Below are 17,585 nucleotides of genomic sequence, written 5' to 3'. Positions count from 1 at the left end.
AACACTTTCAGTCATCCACATTCAGCGGCAATACCGTTTTCACAAACTCCTAAAGCAATATCCTCCAATCTATCAGCACCTCTTCCATTAGATACAACTGCAGAAAACTCCAATAAAACTGATACATCACCACAATTTTCCGAAACAACCATTTCAAACAATCTTACAATCAAAACTTCAAGCTCGACTTCTGTCATTACCAATGAGTCTGCTCCAGTACTTCCAAAGGTAATAAAGCCACAACATCCAAGTGAAAACTCTAATAGCACTTGCGAAAATGCCAGTTCTTCCATAAAACGCAGTATTGGTGAGATCGATACTCCTCCTTCAGACTCAGCAATTTCATCACAAAATCTGTTTGCAAAACCCAAATCTTCTAAACCAAAAAAACCGCGCTCACATAAAGTCCCATCTACACGGGAAACTCTTGAACATTTTATTGATAATCATACCCCACCATTCGTTTTAAATTACCACCAATTGTCCTTACTGATTGATAATGTCCAAGGCTCCCCCGACACTATTAGCGTCGTTAAAGAATTTACAACTGATATGCCTGGTTTACTCTATCTTTTACAAAGCAGCTATCAATATGCAAATGATAGATCTACAAAAACTAAGTTTACAAAACTTCAAAAGAAACTTCATAAACATTTAGGGAAAGAGATTTCTGACTTAGACAGTGACTCTTCTGTAGATAATTGCTCAGTATCATCTAACTCCGAATCTGTTAACAACATTCAACTCGATACTTCAATGGAACATTGATGGATTTTTCCATCGTCTCCCTATGCTACAGCTTCTTTTATCTGAATATTCTCCAGATATTATTTGTCTACAGGAGACAAACTTAAAGGCCAATCAGTTGTACAATTCAAAACATTTCACTTGTTTCCGCAAAGACCGTACAGATGCAAGTCATGCAAGCGGTGGTGTAGCGATACTAGTAAACAAATCCATCGAGGCGGTACGAATTCCAATAGTCAGTGATTTGGAGGCCGTTGCTATCAGAATCACATCTACCAGTTTAGTATCTATTTGCAATGTTTACCTTTCTTGCGACATACAAGTAAGTTCTGATAGCCTTTGCAGGTTATTAGAGCAACTGCCACGTCCTCGTATAATTCTAGGCGACTTTAATGCTCACAACATAATTTGGGGTTCAGATCACACATCTGCCAGAGTTTCAAGTATTGCCGATATCTTAGATCAACTTAATATAAATTTTCTTAATGATGGTAGCCCTACAAGGTTCAATATTTCAACAGGGTATTCCTCATGCATCGATTTAACTCTTTGCGACCCAAATTTAGCTCATTGTTTCAGTTGGGATGCTCAAACCTATACATATGGTAGTGACCACTTTCCAATCCTAATTAGAAACCATAATTATCCCTCATCAGGTCCCATATTCATATCTAAGTGGAGAATAAAAAATGCAAATTGGCAAAAATTCTCCGAATATATCGATAATAATATTTCCAGTTTGGATATAACAGACGATGTGAACTCGAATGTAGAGCAGTTTAATCAACTTATCTTCAGCGCCGCCCACAAATTTATTGGTAAATCTAAATCTGTTAAAGGCCGATGTCCTGTACCATGGTGGAATGACAGTTGTGCTACAGCAATCCGTGAACGTAAATCAGCCCTAAACCGATACAAAAAACATAAAACACCCGAAAATAAATTAAAATTCAAAATGCTAAAAGCAAGGGCACAGCTAACTGTCAAAACTGCTAAACTATCTTCATGGAACAAATACACATCGGAAATTAATAGCAATACCCCCCTCTCTGATGTCTGGAACAAAGTTAGGAAAATATCTGGTTTACACACTTCATATAACTTCACGGGGCTAAAAGAAAATAATAATTTCATAACATCGAGCAGCGATATTGCAAACATTTTTGGAAGAATCTATCAAGGCCACTCATCGAATCAACAGTATACCGCCAATTTTCTCAAAGCCAAAGAATTCGCCGAACAAAATCCCATTTATCCGTTTGAAGCACAAAATAATTCATTAAACCATCCCATCTCTCTTCAAGAGATAAACTCATCTATTCTTAACTTGAAGGACTCTAGTCCTGGGCCTGATGATATTCCTTCAGCATTTCTGAAACATCTCCCTGCTTCAGCCATAACGTATCTCTTAAACATATTCAACAGAATTTGGCTTCACCACCAATGGCCAGCTATTTGGTCAAATGCAATAGTCATTCCTCTCCTAAAAACTAATAAACCTAAATATGACCCAGAATCATATCGACCCATATCTCTGACATCAACAATCTGCAAATTACTAGAAAATATTGTTAACTCCAGGCTCTCATGGGTTTTAGAAAATTCTAATTTCTTAATCTCCGAACAAAATGGCTTTAGAAAAGATCGGTCAACCACAGACAACATTTTAGACTTGGAAAGTGAAATACATGAAGCTCTTGCTACAAACCAAAAATGTGTTGCTATATTTTTTGATTTAGAACGTGCATTTAATAAAGCTTGGAAGTACAACATTTTGAGACAACTTCATAAACGGAATATTCAAGGTCACTGCCTTGCTTTCATCCAAAACTTTTTAAATAACAGATCTTTTCAAGTAAAAATAAATAATATCTTTTCAAATATTTATAGTTTGGAAAATGGTACACCCCAAGGATCCATACTCAGTCCAACACTATTTCTGGTAGCAATAAATGACATTATCAAAAACATTCAAGCACCCTTACAGGCTCGTTTATACGCTGATGACCTAGTGGTATCTATTAAAGGTAAAATATTTCCTCAATGTCGTCAATTCTTCAAAACTTTTTAGATACTCTCGAAAATTGGTCCAACTTTACAGGTTTTCAATTTTCAATAGAAAAATCAATAGGAGTTGTATTCTCTTCAAGCCCCTTGCCACAACCTCCTAACCTAAGAATGTATGAGAAACAGCTGGAGTTTAGAGATCACCACAAATTCTTGGGTTTAATCTTCGATTCAAAGTTAACATGGAAAAATCACATCTCACAACTCATCCTTTCCTGTAATAAAAGATTAAATGTATTAAGATCTCTCTGTAATAAAAACTGGGGCTCAGACCAATCCACTCTACTCCTCCTGTATAAATCTTTAATACGTTCTAAGCTAGATTATGGAGCAATTGCCTATTCCACTGCTAATCAATCTCTACTGAAATCATTAGATATTATTCATAATAAAAGTCTTAGATTAATCCTAGGGGCTTTCCCAACTACGCCTGTATCCAGCATTTATGCTCTTTTAGGAGAACCATCGCTACATCACCGCCGCATGTACCTCGCTCTATCACATGCAGCCTCAGTTGCTTGCAATATTTCAAAGCCAATATATCAAAACACTTTTACAAACAAATATGTAAACATATTCCAAGATATTCGCTATACTAAAAAACCATATTACGAAAGAATTAAATCCATACTTCAAAACCTAAACATTAATTTTCCGGAGGTTTTCTCCTCGGATATTAAATACCCCGAGCCTTGGCTGATCGATTTACCAACCTGTGATGCATCTCTGGAGTATTTCGATAAATCTAATACACACCATTCTCTGATTCGTTCCAAGTTCGAGGACCTCATAAATAAGTACCCCGACTACCATAAAATCTACACAGATGCGTCTAAGTTCGAAGACGGTGTGGGGGCATCAATCGTTTTATTACGGTTGAAAATTTAGTAGTAACGTTTGTTGAGTTTTGGTTGTTTATAACCGATTATTTTGTCCTTGGAGGATGTATAATTTGTATGTTTGGATGTATATGCTTTTTGTGTGAGTCAGTGAGAGAAGATTTTTGTTGTAGAGTTTTTTTTGTTTTGAACGCCTTGTTAGAAAATCAACAACGTTCATTCTTTTCAATAAACATTTTTGAGAAAGCACTTGAAGCCTGGTCGGCGATTTGGATTCCCAGTTTTTTTAATTGAAATGGTACTTTTTCAATCCTTTGGTGGGATGTACTGGGAATTCTCTCATTGAGGTATCCGTTGGTGTGCTGGAAATTTGGGGCACGTAAAGATTTGTCTTGGAAAATCCTCTAGAGATTAATTCGATGTTTATTGATGGCCAGGCTGAGAGTCGTGTAATAGACCCTTTTGTATGTTAAAGGTAAGCTGAAGTCATTTTTGTTCAGTTTATTGGTTCTCAGTTTTAAGAAGTTAGTTCAGTTATTTTTATTTTCTTTTTCTTTTGCTAGGGTGTTCCGGTATTCAGTAATTGTATTTATCGATCCTGAGGCTTTAAAGAAGTAATAGAAGTACATTTATTTACCAGATTTACATTTATTCAGTATATTGGAAATAATAAATTTGGCAGATTTATTTAGAAGTTCGATATTTGACGTGACATTTTGACAAAATTTAAGGAAGATTGCAGTGTGTTTATCCAGGCAAATGATTTTTTTTATTGAAGGAAATAAGGACGGTAATAGATTTTATTTTATTTTATGGGAGAAAACAAGAAAGAACAAGGTACAATTTAGATTGGGTTAAGGGGTCTAAAAAGGGGACTAAAATACAATGATTTTTATATTTATGTGAAGGAAACAGCTGGTTCTGGTTTATTTTTTTTTAATTAATTACTTACTTTTGTTCTTATAAACTATTGAAATCAAAATTAATATTTGTATGTAAAAAGGGACTTAAAATTTTGTTGACATTATATTCTCTATAGTTATCTAGTGTTTTATTTGAACTGTCATGTCTCATGCTCATCTATATCAAACCAACTAATTAAAAATAATAATTCCGACTGAGAAATAGCTGTGGTACATTTTTGGCGCCCAACGTGGGGCTTTTCAACCACCCGAGATTTTTATTTTTTTTTTAGATAGTTCAAGTAAGACATAGGTTACGTAGAGTTACAGGAGTTGAAAATTAATAATCAAAAGTTAAATGTACTTTTATTTAAAGTGAGGTAGAGGTTTTCTTGTCTTATTTTTTTTTGTGTATTTTAATTTATCTAAAAGAAAATGTCGTTTAAACTTGATGTTGACCGTTTGGTCAAAGACGAACTTGAAGTTGAGTTGCAAATGAGAGGTATTATTTTGACTAATTGTAAGGTAGAAGAGTTAAAGAGTACTTTGCGTAGTTGCCTTGTTTTAGAAAAATTTGGCAAAATCCCTAACTTTGATTTACCCCCTGATATTCCTGCTGAGTTGACAAATTGTGAAAATAAATTAAAAGAGATTCAGGATGTTGTTAATGTTTTTACAGGTACTGCAAACCAAGTAAGAAGAATTGAGACTAAGTTTGCACATCTTTCAGGTAGATTGAACCGTATTCACAGTACAGGCACTGATGAAATGTCAAAGCGTTCTGCATTGTTAAAGAAATTGATGGATTTGATAGGTGAATATACTACTAAGTCTAATGTTTTGAAAACTAGTAATGTTGTTTCTGTAGAGATGCCTACTGATCCTAATTTTTATCATCATATTGATTTATCAGGTCTTAATTTAAATGATCCTAATGGTAATTCTACCCCTACTCGAAATATTTCTGCACCGAATGTGAGTAACCAAACAAATCAAACTTCGAATTCAACAGTTAATCCCATTGTTTTCTTGCCATCTAATAGTGACTTTCCTTCAGAACCTGTATATAAGTGGGGAATTAAGTATTCTGGTAAACCACAAAATTTTTCTGTTTTTCTTGAAGAAGTTGAGGAGTATTGTAGGTCACGTAATGTAAATAAAATTCAGTTATTTTCTTGTGCTAGAGATTTATTTACTGGTAACGCTTTAGGTTTTTATAAATTGTATAGGAACTATGCTAGCAACTGGGATAGTTTAGTGAGCTTAATGAAGGAAGAATTTACCCTTTCTGCAGATGAGATCTGGCAGGATATTCTTCATACTACTCAGGAATCTAACGAATCTATTGGTATGTTTGTTGCCAAGATGACCAGTAAGTTCGAACAAATGCCAACACCAGTTCCGGACAGTTTAAAAATGCAGGTGTTACTTAAAAACATTTTACCTTTTTATCAGGAAAGATTAACTTTAGTCGAAGTAAAGAGTCCTTTTGATTTAATTGACTTGTGTCGAAAAATTGAGCAAACTCGAATTAATATTGAGTCGTTTAAGCCTTCTTCTAGTAGTAGAGCTAATTCTTCTCGTCATCACGTTGTACAAGAAGTAGAGGCGTTTGTACCTAAATGCTGGCGCTGTAATGAGTATGGTCACGTGGTTAAGGACTGTAAGAGGCCAAAACGTGTGTTTAGATGCTTTGGTTGTAACAAGGAAGGTTTTACTAAAAATACTTGTCCTCAATGTAATTCACAGAATCGTAACAATAATAATTCTAGAACTGGAAACAATTCTGGAAATAATTCGGGAAACGGCAACCGGAGATAGTGGACGACCGGGCTATCTCGAATCGGAACGGACAGTTAACGGTCGATAAGGAAGAAGGTAGTGATAATTTTTATTCATTTAAGTTAGTTTTAGATTATATTTTAGCACAGAGTAATGACAGTGAATGTCCTTATGTAGAAGTTGATATCTTAGGTAAGACAGTATTCGGTTTATTGGATTGTGGAGCCAATAAAGTTTTTGTAAATATGCCTACATGGGAGATTTTACGTAGTTTAGGTGTACATTTAAAAACTGTTCCAGATGGGTCTTGCAGAGTTGCGGATGGTAGTCAGAGTCCTTTATTAGGTGTAGCTTCGGTGCCTATAAAACTTCGTGATGTTGTTAAGGTAATTGATGTTTTCGTTTGGCCACAGTGTAGACACTCTTTAGTACTAGGTGTAGATTTCTGGGTGCGAATGGGTATTGTACCAGATTTACGAAAAGGAGAGTGGTTTTTCTCTTCGGAAGTTATGAGTGTTCCAGTGGTTAATTCGATACAATCGGAATCTGAACTTCTACCAGAGCAACGTAAACAGCTTAACGAACTCGTTGATTCTTATTTTTCTAGTATCGACCCAGACAAATTAACTTGTACTAATGTAGTTCAACACAAAATTGTAGTTAGTCAACAAGAACCAATCAAGCAGAGGTTTTATCCGGTATCACCAATTAAGCAGGGTATGATCAACAAGGAGCTGGAGAAAATGCTGAAGCTTGGTGTTGTCGAACAGTCACACAGCGGATGGTCTTCACCAGTGTTGCTGGTACCTAAAAAGAATGGGGAATGGCGTTTTTGCGTTGATTTTAGGAAAGTAAATCGTGTTACTGAGCGTGATGCTTATCCTTTACCCTATATAAATAGCATTTTAAGTAAGTTAGGTGGAGCTAGATATTTGTCAACAATGGACATTAAGAGTGCCTATTGGCAGGTGGGTCTTACTGAAGAGAGCAAGCAGTACACGGCGTTTACTGTGCCAGGGCGTGGACTTTTCCAGTATTGTCGTATGCCTTTCGGATTGCACAACGCTCCAGCTACGTTTCAAAGATTAGTAGATAATCTATTAGGTCCTGAACTCTCTGAGTATGTTTTTGTGTACTTAGATGATATATGTCTGGCTACGTCAACTTACGATAAACATGTCGAAGTCTTGACAGAAATCTTTGCCAGATTGAAAAAAGCCAATTTGACCCTTAATAAAGAAAAATGTTCTTTCTGTGTGTCAGAACTTAAATACTTGGGTTATGTTGTTAACTCTAGTGGTCTGTCTGTAGATCCGGCAAAAGTAGAGGCCATTGTGAATCTTCCACGACCCACCAATGTCACTGAAGTCAGAAGAGTCCTTGGAGTTATAGGATGGTATCGTAAGTTTGTAAATAGTTATTCAGATCTTATTTCACCTTTGTGTAGATTATTACAAAAGAACAAGAAGTTCGTTTGGGACAAAGCTTGTGAGGAAGCTTTTCAGAGTATTAAAGACGCTCTTGTCTCAGCACCTATTTTGTCTAGTCCTAATTTTGACAAACCTTTTTACGTACAAACTGATGCGTCAGCGTATGGTCTTGGAGCTGTCCTTACTCAAAAGTATGAAGAAACTGAACATGTAATTTGTTATTTGTCTAGAACTCTAAATAGAGCCGAGAGAAACTATAGCAGTGTTGAGCGTGAATGCCTCTGTGTTTTGTGGGCGTGTGAAACTTTACGAGCTTATCTAGATGGTTATAAGTTCTACGTAATCACTGATTGCTACTCGTTGTTATGGTTGGACAATTTGAAGGACCCTCAAGGACGACTTGGTAGATGGGCCTTACGTCTGCAACAGTTTGACTATGAAGTACTGCATCGCAAAGGTAAGGATCACATAGTTCCTGACACCCTTTCGCGAGCTTTAGAACTACCTGTTGATAGTGTACATATGATAAATTCTGTAGAAATAAGTAATGTTCAAGCAATAAACCCCGAATGTGACGAATATGATTTTTCTTCTACCAGTGATAAATGGTATAAGAAAATGTGTAATAATGTAAATAAAAATCCTTTAAAATTTGTCAGATGGAGACTAGCAAATAATAAGTTGTATAAATATATTGATCAAGATTTTCCGAGTTTAAGAGATGATTGTGAATATTGGAAACTTGTAGTTCCAAAAGATTTTCGAGATAAGATACTTCAGAGGTGTCATGATTCTTGTGTTTCAGGTCATTTAGGTATCTACAAAACATTTCATCGTGTATCTCGCCTTTTCTATTGGCCTTTTATGAAAATGGACATTACGAAATATATAAGGAAATGTGAGGTTTGTTTAAGGACGAAGCCTGAACAGAAAAGTCCTGCAGGACATATGGGACAGGCTGTCGAACCCACAAAACCTTGGGAGATCATCAGTATGGACTTATTTGGACCATTGCCCAGAAGTTCAGCTGGTAATACTTGGATTTTGGTAGTTACTGATAAGTTCAGTAAATTTCCTCTTTTATTCCCTCTGAGAAAGGCAACTGCCACTTCTATAAGTAAAATTTTAAAAGAAAATGTATTTCTTTTGTTTGGTGTTCCCAGAGTCTTAAAATGTGATAATGGAAGTCAGTTCAAAGGTAATATTTTAAGATCTTTTTGTCAAGAGTTTGGAATCAGATTTCTTTTTACTCCAAATTTTACCCCTCATCCAAACCCTACTGAACGAATTAATCGTATCATGAAAACCATGTTGATGGCTTATGTTAAAGATAATCATAGGTTGTGGGATGTTAATTTACCTGAACTAGGTTGTGCTATTAGAACTGCCAAACATGAGGTGACAGGTCAAACACCATACTTCATTAATTTTGGTTGTGAGATGATGACTCATGGAAGTGAATATCATCTAAAAATAGGGAATGAAGAAAATAAACAACGTGTGTATGATCGTTCTAAAAATATGAATAGGTTGAGAGACTGGGTTAAGAAGCGGATTGATAAAGCTTCAGATAACACCAGAGAAAGATATAATTTAAGAAGAAGGGATGCTCATTTTAAGGAAAATGATTTAGTTTGGAAAAAGAACTATGTTCTTTCTGATAAAGCTAATTATTTTACATCTAAGTTTGCTGATAGATTTGTTGGACCTTTTAGAGTAAAGCGTAAGGTTGGTTATTGTACATATGAATTAATAAATGATAATGGTAAGTCTATTGGTCACTGGCATGTGAAAGACTTGAAACCTCACCCACAGAACTCTGATAGCCACGTTGAATCGGATTCTGATGTAGATAGTGTAACATAGTATGTATTTTTAACAAGTTTCTTTGGGATTCAATTCAAAGAAACTTAATTTTCTTTCCGGAAGGAAAGGTGGAGTTATTACGGTTGAAAATTTAGTAGTAACGTTTGTTGAGTTTTGGTTGTTTATAACCGATTATTTTGTCCTTGGAGGATGTATAATTTGTATGTTTGGATGTATATGCTTTTTGTGTGAGTCAGTGAGAGAAGATTTTTGTTGTAGAGTTTTTTTTGTTTTGAACGCCTTGTTAGAAAATCAACAACGTTCATTCTTTTCAATAAACATTTTTGAGAAAGCACTTGAAGCCTGGTCGGCGATTTGGATTCCCAGTTTTTTTAATTGAAATGGTACTTTTTCAATCCTTTGATGGGATGTACTGGGAATTCTCTCATTGAGGTATCCGTTGGTGTGCTGGAAATTTGGGGCACGTAAAGATTTGTCTTGGAAAATCCTCTAGAGATTAATTCGATGTTTATTGATGGCCAGGCTGAGAGTCGTGTAATAGACCCTTTTGTATGTTAAAGGTAAGCTGAAGTCATTTTTGTTCAGTTTATTGGTTCTCAGTTTTAAGAAGTTAGTTCAGTTATTTTTATTTTCTTTTTCTTTTGCTAGGGTGTTCCGGTATTCAGTAATTGTATTTATCGATCCTGAGGCTTTAAAGAAGTAATAGAAGTACATTTATTTACCAGATTTACATTTATTCAGTATATTGGAAATAATAAATTTGGCAGATTTATTTAGAAGTTCGATATTTGACGTGACATTTTGACAAAATTTAAGGAAGATTGCAGTGTGTTTATCCAGGCAAATGATTTTTTTTATTGAAGGAAATAAGGACGGTAATAGATTTTATTTTATTTTATGGGAGAAAACAAGAAAGAACAAGGTACAATTTAGATTGGGTTAAGGGGTCTAAAAAGGGGACTAAAATACAATGATTTTTATATTTATGTGAAGGAAACAGCTGGTTCTGGTTTATTTTTTTTTAATTAATTACTTACTTTTGTTCTTATAAACTATTGAAATCAAAATTAATATTTGTATGTAAAAAGGGACTTAAAATTTTGTTGACATTATATTCTCTATAGTTATCTAGTGTTTTATTTGAACTGTCATGTCTCATGCTCATCTAAATCAAACCAACTAATTAAAAATAATAATTCCGACTGAGAAATAGCTGTGGTAGTTTCTTCAGAAAACAATCTTCTTTTTCGTTTACCCCCAGCATGTAGCACATTTTCAGCTGAACCCTACGCCATATACCGTGCTGTGAAACTTCTTAACGAGCTTACACTCACCAAAGCCCTGATCATAACAGATTCCCTTAGCTCTCTAAACTCATTAAAACACATTTTTCCGAAACATCCTTTTGAAAATTTGCTAAAATACCAGCTTTCCCAAGCTCATGAACATGGAAGAAGCGTTCAATTTGTATGGGTTCCCTCACACGTCGGAATAACAGGAAATGAAGAAGCTGACAGGACTGCACGAGAGGCAATTTTAAGTGATTTTTCGGAGCCGATAGACAAGTGTGTTTCCAGTGACTTAAAAGCTTATTTTAAAAATAAAGTGTTGTGTTTGTGGCGAAATGAGTGGTCTCAATCTAATTCTAAGTTAAATAAAATAAAAAATAATGTGTCTCAGTGGTTTCCATCGTCGCGCAATAGACGAGAACAAATTGCGGTTGCGCGTTTACGTCTAGGACATACCAGGTTAACGCACTCTTACCTTTTCACAAAGAGTAATCCACCTATATGCGATCAGTGTAATGTCCGATTAACAGTCGAACACTTTTTAATAGTGTGTAGTAAATATGACCAAGAAAGACAGCGCTACAAGATCCCAAACGCTCTACCACAGGCTCTAGGTCAAAACTATTCCTGCGACAATATAGTTAATTATCTAAAATCCATAAACATTCTGTACAACCTGTAGTTGTTTACTTTTGTTATTTATATTTTGTTCCGTCGCTAATAACCTTTTGGTGGATGCGACTTCTTTTTCTAATAAAAAAAAAAATTATATTATACATTTATTAAATATGTTATAAATATATCATATAATATGACAATGTAGGGTCAGTTAGGGTAATTATTGGAAACACTATTTGAATTATAATGACATCTAAGCATTTGAAATTTATTTTAAAATAATACTGTTTTATATTATAATAAATAAAAGCTTTTGGCTATTATACGATAAGTCCACAGTAGAATGTCTTAAAAACTATTAAGAAAAAGTGACAAAAAAATAATATATTCAAAGTTTCCATTTACCCCCGAAATTTGAAGAAAAAATAAATAAAAAATGGGGTAAAAGTAAATAACAATCTCAGGATTTTAAACACGTAACATGGTCTTCAATTTTGGCTAACCATGCAGGAGGTTGGTAACCATCTTATCAGTTGGTATGTTTTTACCCTTCAAGCAGTTGTAAATAATGCAATGTGGAATACTGTAGTAAGCAGCAGCCTCCCTATATGTTACTTTTCATTTGTTTTAACATCTGTCACCTCATTTTTAAATTATTCAAAGAGTATTTCATTGGTTCTCTCTTCCGTATGTACTTCCTCAACATTTTAAAAATGGCAAGACCTGTAACCTTCACATAAAACATTGATTTCCATTTTACATTGTTTCCATTTACCTCTGACAGGTGTTTTAATTTAACCCCACGCTCAATATTTAAGGGGGTAATTGTGAACACTTACTGTACTGACTTCTTGTAATAAATAACATACAAACAGGTAATAATTGGGTAATAATAATAATAATCAGGTAGTAGTAAGAGTAATAATCAGGGAAATATAAATAATAATCAGGTAATAATTATTTACTCAGGTAATTGAAATAATATTACTATACTTACATATAATACATAAAAAATTTTAATTAGAAAATTAAGAAAAATTATAATAAAACAAATTATTTCTTGTTTCAGTTAAGAGAAAAACAGCGTAATTATGTTTTATAAGCGTCTTGTATATAAAAGTCTCACAATTTTCGTATAAATAGAGATTGGTTTCTTAAAACTGCCATTTCTGTAATAAAACATAGCTTTTTCTTTTATATACCTTAAATATTGAATATTCTAATCAATAAAAAACGTTTCTATATAATTTATGTATAAAAATCAGTTTCATACGTTTGAGTCCCTTCTGTTCCTAGAATCTCCTTGAAGGAGACGTGAGTACCAATATGCCGAGGGTACCGTCTACGATATGGCTCCCAAGCGGCTTTTTGCATTTGTCAGTGCGTTACGATGACATCGGGCGCTGATTTTGTAGTTTGGACGCTGTAAGGACGCCTCTGTTGGTCGTGTTTGTTCATTTCTATTTTGGCTTCCGCTTTAAATTTAGCCTCTTTCTTGTAACCAAACGTGCTAAAAGGTGCTGGTGGAGAGTTCGTGTGGATGCTGTGACTAGGCGTTGAGTTTCCAGAACTGTAACCTTGCGTCGTGAAGAGACTTTCGCGCGTTTGGCAGGCAGTGTCGCACATTTGAGGAGGAGCGTCGTTATCGACCTGAAAAAAAAATTAAAATAAAAAAATGTTGTTAACTCAAAATTAATCAAAAAAACTGTTTTAATAATAAAATTAAAGAAATTACCAACTTAAATTACATTTAGCATATTTGACTGTACATTCCAATATAATGATGTATAGCAGGGGTCGGCAACCCTTTTTACTAGGAGGGCACATTTCAAAAATTGTGAAATTCGGCGGGCACCACCTGATGAAAAGTAGCGCCCCCTCCCCCCGGCGAGGAAACATGAAAATAGTATAAAATAAAAAAAATGTATTATATAGGCAAATTTTTATTTCACATCATATTCTAATATAAAATATAAGCATAAGTAGTCAACTAGTGAAATATTTGGCACTGTATATTAGAGGCCAGCTCGTTGTAATGTGGAATATAAGTAGAATTTCCAGTTCGCAGGCATTGGTCTAAATGAGCATCAGTAAGGGTTGATCGATACCTTGATTTTAAGTATTTCATAGTTGAAAATAAAGGAAGAAATAAAGGATTTCATATTTTCTCAACAAAGGATAAATATTGATATCCACTAAATTCCAAAAATTCTCTGTGTTACAGTATGATTTCAATTGGATGTCGTTGGTGATATTTATAATTTCCAATTCCAAGTCCTCCTTATTAGAAATACTGAAATATGTTGAAATCTCTTCACTCCTTCATTTCTACGAGAGTAAGGATTAATGAAAAACATCAAAAATGTCTCTAGTTCAGAAAATTCTTCTAACCTTTTGTTAAATTGTGTCAACAAGGAATCAAAATGTTTAACAAACCGATGGGTGGTAACATTTTCATCGCAATGACTTTCTATTACCATTCTCAAATTTGGGAAATGTGATAAATTATTGTTCTCCATATGCAACTTCCAGAGTGCCAATTTAGCTTTAAATGCATTTACCGCACTTACCATGAAAGCAATATGATGATTTCTGCCTTGTAGTTGTAAGTTTAATTCTTTTAATTTTACAGTAAAATCAGTTAAAAAACAAGCCGAATTAACCAAGGTTTTTGTTCTAACTCCGGACAAACTTCATTTCTGGATAATAGAAATTCTCTTACTTGAGGTAATAAATTTAAAAACCGCTCAAGTACTTTTCCTTTACTCAGCCACCGTACTTCTGTATGTGTAATCAGATCGTCAAATTCGGCGCCATTTTACTGTAGCAATAATTTAAATAATCTGTGTTACATAGCTCCTGCTCTTATTGAATTTATAATTTTGGTTACAGTTTGTATTATATCTTGGAAAGAATCACCTTTGAACATAATACTTCCTGATGAATGATACAATGATAAGAGGTAAACTTGGGAAACATCGGCTCTCTCTTACACAGAGCGATGAAACCGCTATTTCTTCTTTTCATTGCAGGTGCGCCGTCTGTTGTAATTGAGGACAATTTTTTCAAGGGTATGTTAGTTTCCTATAAAAATTTTTTAAAAGTCATATAAATATCTTCACCCCTTGTCCGCCTTTTTAACGGTAACATTTTTAGAAATTCTTCTTTAACAATAAAATTTTCGAAAACCATCTTTATAATAATACATGTCATGATAAGTGTTGGACACGTTTGTTGACTCATCAACTTGCAGGGAAAAGAATACTCTTTTTTGAATATCAGTGTTCAATTGTGACTCAATGTCTGCAGCAATCATTTCAGTTCTTCGAGTTACTGTTGTGGCTGATAGCTGGATGCCATTTATTGCTGTTACTATTTAATTTTTACTTCTGTGGTCATCAAAAAGTGTTTCGGTACATAAAATAACATGGCTTCCTTAATAATCTCACCTTCTACAAACGGTTTCATTTTCTTGGCCAAAAGGTGCGCAATCTTGAAAGAGGCAGTAGTTGCTTTTGTTGATTGGGAAATTGGTCTGGCAAATAAGTTTTGCTGCTTAGTCAACTTAGTTGGTTTGCTGGTAGACGGAGTTATAGTAGACGCGCGGGGGTGATGAAAACATAACAGTGCGTATAGATATGCCGGAGCCACTCGGAGCGTTTGTATCATGTTCGTTAGGTTAGTAAGATATGAGCAGGGTCGTAGCCAGTTGTTCTATTAGTTTTATACTGATGTCGATGAAATTCCGTTTTAAAACTTTAGTTTTGAATAAGCTTTAAATTATTAAAGACCCGTTTTTAATTAGTTTTGTAAATAGTTGTTTGGTTAAATTTTTAAACTAAGATGGTGAAAGGAATGGCGGTCACTTAAAATTGCTTCGCGGGCACCTTGGTGCCCGCGGGCATCACGTTGCCGACCCCTGATTATAGTATTAGTTAATTGGACGAATATAACACCAAAATATAACAAACAGAAATGAATATATATTTTACTGGCCAAACCTGATTTCAGGATAAACTAGTTTGGCGTAGGCCAAACTATTTTGTCCTAAACGCGATATGATAAACGAGTTTTGCCTAGGTCAAACTAGTTTATCCTGTTATTAATACTGACACTGCAGGATAAACTTATAAGCCCTTTATAATCTACCCACTATATCAAAACAAATAGATAAACTAAATAAAGTACTCTGTAATTGGAAAGTAATCATTTTTAGTAAAATATAATCACTCGTCGTTAAAATTAATGGACAAATCATATAAATATAACCACTGTTTTTTATAAAAGCAATAATAATTATACTTCAATTATAAACATAATTTATTTTTCCATATTTCCATGAAGTGTTATGATGACACTTAGAATTGCGGATTATCATTTGCCTTATCATTGCCTTCTTGCTTTTGCACCTGTTTGTGGAACAGTTTTTGTTGCAGCTACACTTGACAAAACTTTGTTCTGATTCAACTGAACCTCTCGTTGCTGCAACTCTTAACGATATTTCAGTGCTTTAGTATATTACTGGGTCCAAAAAATTTTGATGGCAAATGTGGTATTCTGATCTGAGACCAATTAAAAACCTTTTAGAAACAATAATACTCCCAACAGTTAGATAAATTACCTCTAAAATATCGCTAAAGGTTGCAGCTACGAGAGATTCAGTTGGATCGGACAAGGATTCCTCAAAGGCTGCTGAAACAAAAACTGTTGCACAAACAGATGTAAATGCAAAAAGGTAATGATACTCCGCCATTCTAAGTGTCACCAAAACACTCCATGGAAAAATAAATTAATATTAAATTTTTTAATTGAGGTATAATTATGGCTTTTTTATAAAAACACTTATTATTTTTTATAATATGATTGATTGTATTAACAATTGTCTATCAGTTTTAACGAAGATTCGTTATCGTTTTAATAAAAAATATTATTTTCCAATTACAGACTATTTTATTTATTTTATCTATTTATTTTGGCGTTGTAGGTATACTATAATGTATATACTAGGCCGTACCATTAGTGGGTCCTGCAATATCCATACTATTATCAGGATAAACTAGTTTGGCTTAGGCCAAACTGCGACTTTTCCCCCCAAAAAAGCAACTAACGGCACAAGTTCAACTTTGAAGTGGGGAGTAAGTAGAACCTAAATCCAAATTTTCATGCAATTCTGAGTTGACCCTGAAAATTTCACTCCAAAACGGTCATTTACTGGGCTAATATACTAACTTTGGACAATTGGAGCTAGTTTACATTGTAGAATATTATAGAAGCATATTTGGATAAATTAATAAATACATACGATTTTAAAAATCTCAAATAAAATTACCAAATAAATTTACTCTATTTAGTGAATACAATATTGTAGATGTTGATATTATTTTATATAAATGATTTTACATACAAATAACGTATTAGCATATAAATTTTGTAAATGATTGAAATTATTAGTAGTGTAGGAAACAGATGTTTAACCTCGCAAAATGGACACAAGTCCGGTTTTATTTTTTTCCCTGGTATATCAAGGGGTGCTTATTATGAGACTAACTTTTTCTTAAAAAATTTCGCCCCGGAACCCCCTTTTCATCCCTTTAAAAGGGGTAATTTTTGGCTTTTGCGAAACGTAGCCCTTCCTGTAAATTTTGCAAAAATTTACGTAATAGTAAAATGAAGAGGACTAGTATATCTCCTACTATTTATTTCCCGACAGCGTATGCCTATCACCCACCGTTTAGCGGGGGTGGCTCCCCCAAAATAGACAAGTTTTAAAAAAATATATTTTTCCCTAACTGTAATGAAAATTAAGAAGAAACCCTAGGAAAATTAATCACAAATACGTGGCTGATATTTTGGTATAGGTTTCATTTAAGGGGAACTGCCCATTTTTTAATTACAGGGTGTTACATTTTTTAAAAACTCCTTTCTATAACCATCTGAACCGCCTATGCTAGAGTAAAAAAACTTTCAGCGATTATCCATGTACTGGTTTTATTTAAAAATTTCTATAATGCACCCCCATTTTTTTTCCGGACCACCCCAAAAAAGGAGAATTAATAAAGAAAGTGATTTTCTTGGAATGCTTCC

The 17,585-nt window shown here is 34.2% G+C and overlaps 1 protein-coding gene across 1 annotated transcript in view; it reads right to left on the bottom strand.

Annotated features, from left to right (window-relative positions):
• Positions 1-12,590: 12,590 nt before the first annotated feature.
• Positions 12,591-17,585, bottom strand: part of LOC126883771 (uncharacterized) — a 37,328-nt gene continuing 32,333 nt past the window's right edge. The window contains exon 3 of the mRNA XM_050649436.1: positions 12,591-13,151. Within this exon, the coding sequence (XP_050505393.1) occupies positions 12,879-13,151 (273 nt within the window). The 3' untranslated portion in view covers positions 12,591-12,878. The remainder of the gene's footprint in view (positions 13,152-17,585) is intronic.

Source organism: Diabrotica virgifera, chromosome 4 (assembly GCF_917563875.1).
Source record: "Diabrotica virgifera virgifera chromosome 4, PGI_DIABVI_V3a".
NCBI lineage: Eukaryota > Metazoa > Arthropoda > Insecta > Coleoptera > Chrysomelidae > Diabrotica > Diabrotica virgifera.
The sequence above is the reverse complement of the archived record's forward strand: the minus strand, read 5'-3'. Positions and strand labels throughout refer to the sequence as shown.